Source organism: Salvelinus sp. IW2-2015, unplaced genomic scaffold (genome assembly GCF_002910315.2).
Source record: "Salvelinus sp. IW2-2015 unplaced genomic scaffold, ASM291031v2 Un_scaffold1429, whole genome shotgun sequence".
NCBI lineage: Eukaryota > Metazoa > Chordata > Actinopteri > Salmoniformes > Salmonidae > Salvelinus > Salvelinus sp. IW2-2015.
In genome coordinates, this window is record NW_019942903.1 from 230,545 (window position 1) to 237,299 (window position 6,755).

The 6,755-nt window shown below is 42.6% G+C and overlaps 1 protein-coding gene and 1 pseudogene across 1 annotated transcript in view; both read right to left on the reverse strand.

The window, feature by feature from the left end:
* LOC112070810 (fibrinogen-like protein 1) overlaps window positions 1-1,046 on the reverse strand; it is a 33,379-nt pseudogene extending 32,333 nt beyond the window's left edge.
* Window positions 1,047-3,676: 2,630 nt separating this feature from the next.
* The window catches only part of LOC112070805 (zinc finger protein ZFP2), a 9,316-nt gene continuing 6,237 nt past the window's right edge, over window positions 3,677-6,755 (reverse strand). The window contains exons 5-6 of the mRNA XM_024138256.2: window positions 5,377-5,500; window positions 3,677-5,165 (exon numbers count right to left, since the gene is read on the reverse strand). Of these exons, the coding sequence (XP_023994024.2) occupies window positions 4,670-5,165; window positions 5,377-5,500 (620 nt within the window). The 3' untranslated portion in view covers window positions 3,677-4,669. The remainder of the gene's footprint in view (window positions 5,166-5,376; window positions 5,501-6,755) is intronic.

Sequence of the window (6,755 nt, forward strand, 5' to 3'; positions counted from 1 at the left end):
ACCTACGTCATTCACTGTATGAAATGTAATGCACACCATGTCTAGGGACTCTTCGGCTAGTTCCCTCTGAGCTAAATGAACGAGTCCGTGCACGTTTTGCTCAGATATCTTTACATCCGAATAAACTGTCTTACTATATACCGATCCACCCTGTCCAGCGTCTTAACTTGGTCTCATTTCTCAAGTAACGAATCATCAACAGAACCCTGACTGACAATAGGTATGCGGTCCAAACTGGACCAGAACATCTACTGCTTTCTCAGTTAGGCAGCAGACCGCTTCTTGCTGTAGATGAGAAACCCAGAACTGTGTGTTTGCCCAAAAAGTATCTTGCTTCAATCAGTTCAGAATAAAAATTACTTGTATTTTAACAGTAACGGTTCTAACCTAGACTTGTTTTCAACAATATTTTCTACAGAAAGAAGTACAGTAGGCCTGATGATTTTTCATCTTCATCTGTATGTTAGGGTTGCACTATCAGTAGCTAGCTAGCTTGCTTTGGCTAACGTTAACTATTAACTGTGTACAAGGCCAGGAGATTGTTTGAAAGAGAAACTCACATATACTACTATGAGATAGTACTCCTTATTTCTGCTTATCACCACCTGTTATAAAATGACAACAATACCTTGCTAGCGGACTTACTTTTCCACCGTCGAAGCACTGTTTCCTGAAGCATTCTGCCCTCTTCTGAAATAATTCCTTGGGTATAACGTTACCGTCAGGACGTTTCGTTATATGAATTTGTTCGTTTTGAATGAGTCATTACTAAGCACTTTCCCGCACAAAACACATTGAGGAGCTCCTCGTTATTTCTCAAAGTTTGTATGAAAGAGCGAGAAACTCATCGGCGTATTGGCTTCTCATGACGATTGAGCTCAATCAAAACTTGTTGCTAGCATGGGTCAATTTGATGGAGTGTGAATGACAAATCAGTGGCTGACAGCGCATCATCTGCTGCTGACCACAGCGCTACAGCGTGTGTCGCGGAGTGATCTTCAAGAAAAAAGATCAGGTAAAACCGCGAAGCACACGGGCATCTTCCACACGCGCAGGTGATAACTGAGCAAAGACCGTTGCTAAGCAGAGAGCGCACTGAACAGAGACCGTAGTTGCATTTAACCAAATAAATTCCAGTAATTCATTACATAATTACATTTACTCTGACACGTCGCGACCAACATTAACAGGTCCGCGACCCATACTTTAAGAAAGGCTGGTTTACATGGGTTTTTCTCTAAAGTTAGTTACAACAGCCACAAAGGCATCATTTATATATAGCGCTTTTTGAAATAATCTCAAACGCACAAAAAAAGACAAATTATGTAATTTATAAAAACAAGTCATTAGAAAGTTCTTGGTTTAAGTGGTCATCTGAAGGAGGTGGTCAATCGGGGAGAGAAAGTCCGTTGGCAGGCAGGAAGCACGGTGTCTCGCTGTGTTTTCCGTAGTAGGACTCAGATTAAGTTTGAGCTGAACCACTGCAGTCCATTGAATCCGTAGTAGGTAGCTAGCTAACGTTACTCATTCACTGCTACCAAAATGAAGTACCCACTTGGATGGCTAAACCCCGCCTATTTCTACAATTTATCTTCATAAAATCTGATTTTAAACCTAACACTAACCTTAACCCTAACATTACATTCAAACCAAAAAGCGAACTATGTTTCATGAATTACAATAATAGCCATGGTCGGTGTCGCTTAATGATGACGTGTTTAACATACATTAATTGACCGTAAACACATGGTATAATCCGCATTCATGTCTTGGGCAGGGGCCTCTAAACTTTTCTAGCATGATAGATACTTTTAAAAAACTAAGCATTTCTCGAGTTACACAATTTATAGCACATAATTTTATTCTCCTCTACCCTGCAACTCTTCCCCAGTGTACAATATCCGTTTTCTGTCGATATACCAAGAATTTAAAAAAAATATATATTTTTTTTTTTACTCAATATTACAATTATTCATAGAGAAACAACGAACAATCCTCAAATCACATCAGAAGACCAATTGTGAGTTCTGGGAAAAAAATATTGCTGGAAATTAATTGCAGATATTGTGTTACGTTTGTTTTTTTAAACAAAAGTGGCTAACCAGGGTTGGATAATGTCAATGTGGCTTTGATTGGATAGTAGCTTTGCAATGAACACATTAATTGCTTGTAAAGTTACTCATAGGTGGCCTGTGAGTTACTGGTAGCTCGCCATATACGCTACCGTTCAAAAAAAAAAAAAAAAAATCCATTTAAATAAGATCAAATTGATCAGAAATACAGTGTGGACATTGTTAATGTTGTAAATGACTATTGTAGCTGGAAATGGCCAGGCAGATTTTTTTATGGAATATCTACATAGGCGTACAGAGTCCCATTATCAGCAACCATCACTCCTGTGTTCAAATGGCACATTGTGTTAGCTAATCCAAGTTTATAATTTTAAAAGGCTAATTGATAATTAGAAAAACCTTTTACAATTATGTTAGCACAGCTGAAAACTGTTGTGCTTATTAAAGTAGCAATACAACTGTCCTTCTTTAGACTAGTTTAGTATATGGAGCATCAGCATTTGTGGGTTCGATTACAGGCTCAAAATGGCCAGAAACAAAGACCTTTCTTCTGAAACTCGTCAGTCTATTCTTGTTCTGAGAAATGAAGGCTATTCCATGTGAGAAATTGCCAAGAAACTGAAGATCTCGTAGAACGCTGTGTACTACTCCCTTCACAGAACAGCGCAAACTGTCTCTAACCAGAATAGAAAGAGTGGTAGGCCCCGGTGCACAACTGAGCAAGAGGACAAGTACATTAGTGTCTAGTTTGAGAAACAGATGCCTCACAAGTCCTRAACTGGCAGCTTCATTAAATAGTACCCGCAAAACACCAGTCTCAACGTGAAGAGGCGACTCAAGGATGCTGGCCTTCTAGGCAGAGTGTCTGTGTTATTTTGCCCATCTTAAGCTTTTCTTTTTATTGGCCAGTCTGAGATATGGATTMTTCTTTGCAACTCTGCCTAGAAGACTTGGATTAGCTAACGCAACGTGCCACTGGAACACGGGAGCGATGGTTGCTGATAATGGGCCTCTGTACGCCTATGTAGATATTCCATTTTAAAAAATCAGGCGTTTCCAGCTACAATAGTCATTTACAACATTAACAAATGTCTACATTGTATTTCTGATCAATTTGATGTTATTTTAATGGACACATTTGCTCTTCTTTCAAAACAAGGACATTTCTAAGTGACCCCAAACTTTTGAAGGGTAGTGTAACTGTTGGAGAACCGTGGTCTAGGGGTTCTATTCAATCTGGATTGCTGAAGCGTTACAGATAGCACGTTAGAAATGGGATTTCATATTGCGCCGACATCTGCAACGTTTACAGTGCGTGCAGTCTCCATTAACGCGGGAACATCGCCTTTTAAATTTCAATCACGCTGTAATGCTGATTTCTGCGATGGGGATTTGGTTAAGTAATGCATCCTTTCTTGTTTCCTTGAGGTTAGCACATACAGTGTGTGTGTATATATAGACAATTGATTGGATATGTATAACCAATCCAACCAATTGGAGAGCTGTGATTACTTACAAGGAAGCAGATATATAAGTGATTGGAGTGGTGTAAGCAATTAATAAAAATACTGCAGAAAAAAAACAATCCAGGGGGCTATTTCCCATGAATTTAATTGACATTTATTTGATTTGACAGCATAAACCTGCACTTCCTCTGTCATGTATTAACCCTTCTCTTGCGATACCTGATTGTGTAAACTGTCCACACACTGTGCATTTCAACGGCTGTGTTTACACAGGCAACCCAATTCAGATCTTTTTCCACCAACTAATTGGTCTTTTAACAAATCAGATCGGCTCTGAAAAAGATTGGATGTGAGAAGATCTCATGCGATTGGTCAAAAGACCAATTTGGAGAAAAATATCAGAATTGGGCTGCCTGTGTAAACTGCTTCTCACCTGTGTTATACCTCAGTATTGCCGCGTTCATGTGCTAGTCGGAACTTAAACATTTACGACTTGCTAACTTGTTCAGCGCAGCAAGTGTATAAACACCTACGATAACTAAAGCCAATTGGCAAATCGTAAATTTCWGCGTTTCCTAGTTCCGACTAGCACGTGAACGTGCATTGGTCTCAAATGACCCTGTCATCAAACCCCTTCAAAACATGCAGGAAAACCTTTTATTAGTTGCATCGTTCATCCCTGTGATTCAGTCACACAGTGAAGTCAGCCATGCCAGATGAGGGCTCAGTCCAATCCACTGGTCTRTGAAATGGCCTGCTTCGTCCTCCTGGACTTCTTCTAGTCGTAAAATTATTTGATGATGTTGCTGAGTGATAAAACCATTTCCCAAGTTGGGATCAATAAAGTACTACTCTAAAAACAAGCCTTTCCCAGGGACAACCCCATCTTGCCTTATGACTAAGGTAAGACAGCATGTATTGTACTAAACAGTCACATAAAACTAATGACAGTGTCATCTTTAGGTAAATATTAATTTAGAGTTAACAACATACATTTCTCAATTTCTATCTGTGGACCTATCATCCAAGAGACTAAAAGGCGAAACGTTTTGATCAGGAAACCTATAGCTAGTGTAAATCACGTCAGATACAGCTAACACACACACGTACTGTACAACACCTTTTCTACAGTCAAGCAGAGAGTTCATTTTGAGCATGAGGCGGCTCTCCGCACCGCGACTGCTGTCTGTGTCTCCGGACGCTGCAGAGTTGAGTGAAGGACTGGCCGCACCGAGAGCAGATGTAGGGTTTCTCCTGGGTGTGAACSGTCCTGTGTCTCTTAAGGTGACTTGACGAAATGAAACTCTTCCCACAGATCGAGCACCGGTACCGCCTTTCGCCACTGTGGATTAGCAGGTGCACCCGGAGGTTGTTGGGCTGCGCGAATGACTTGCCGCAGTGTGGGCAGCTGAACGGCCGCTGTCCCGTGTGGACCCGCTGGTGCACCTCCAGGGACGCCTGGCTGTGGAAGATGCGGCCGCAGAAGTTACAGCCCATTGGCTCGTTCGCCGCCGTGGCTCCATGCGGCTGCCTCTGATTCGCTGGCGGTGCGGGAGGAGGAGGAGCTGTCATGTCAAAGGGGGCGAAGACGCCCATATCGCTGCCGGGAACTGTCTGGACTGGCTCTCTACATCAGCCTGGGTTTGGTAGGAACAAGAGATGCCCGGCGGCCTCTGCGGTTGCGGCTGCTGCCTGGGCCAAGGAAAGCCCCAGATGCCCCAGGACCCTCTCCTGCATCAGAGCCAGATCAAACCGGGCTATTCAGTATCTCTGTGCTGAGATCTGGTCCTGTTGGCTGCTGGGGTCTCTGGTTCACACCCTCTGTCCCCATCTCTGACTTGAGGTTAGCGTCGGATCCACTGGTCCTAGTGGGCTCAGTGGGGTCCTCTGTGGCTGCAGTGGGCGAGCTGTGAGTGTCAGCCACGTTATGTATCTCGCTGTCATCGTCGTTGGGTTCTGGAACTACCATCAATGATGAAAAGGAGTCATCAACACAATGATCAGACATTCCTAATCATATACAACAGGTTGCCTTTAAAACACAGGCACGAAGTCGCTAAGAGTTGATGTCTTTCAGCTAAGGCCAGTAGTATTTCAACAGTGATGTGGATTTGTAAATAAAAGTGTTCTATGTAATCAATATCTGCACTGAAACTTCCAGTCGGTCTACTCTCTGAGCTGATGTTTTGTTCTACCTTCAGGTCCACGCCACAGCTGTCCACTCTTTCCTGCTTGATTAGGGACAATGCAGTTCTGTCTTCCTGTAAATAAATAAAAAATACAGATTACGTTTCAGCCTATTCCATGTCATTTACGTTCATCTTGACAGCAAAAACACACCTGAGGCATGTGGTGGTATTGTGAATGGTCCTCGATTGTAGCCAGGGGGCCTCGGGCCTGGTCATTACTCACTGGCATGGCAATTGAAGACACTGAAACTACGAAGCATTGTCATTATTAGGATCATTGAAATCATGTATGAAGATCTGGGCACATATCCACAAAGTGTCTCAGAGTACGAGTGCTGATCTAGCATCAGGTGGCCTGCCCATCAGGTGGCCTGCCCATCAGGTGGTCTGCCCATCAGGTGGCTGCCATCAGGTGGTCTGCCATCAGGTGGTCTGCCCATCAGGTGGCCTGCCATCAGGTGCATGCCCATCAGTGGCCTGCCCATCAGGCAGCCACTATGTTGGTTAAAAGGCTAAATTGATCCTAAATCAGCACTCCTAATCTGATATGCTTAGTGAAACAGGTCCTGGCTGACAGGAAAACATGTATAACAGGGTTGGGGAGTAACATGTAACTGATTACAAAGAAACAAACTAATCCGTTACCAGGAAAAATATTGTAATTAGATTACAGATACTTTTGAAAAACTAGGGTTACTCCTAGGATTACTTTTAAATTCAGAAACGATGTTTGCGAGAATTTTTCTGTTTTCTCGATGATATTCAAATCCGCATTTAAAAAAGGCGCAAGTTAAGTTTGTTTAGCCTGAGCGAGTCTGACCAAAGTCAGAGACAACTATGATGACACACAAAATGCATTTGATGGATCGCGGGAAAAGAGCAGGAATAGGCTTTTGTAGGCTACAGTCCAAGCTATGTCTTCCAATGTGCGCACTGCTGTTGGCATCCAAAGATTATCCAACTTGTAAATAACACATAGAATCATACATATTGAGAGAATAAGAGCATGCACCTGGGTTAGGGAGAGA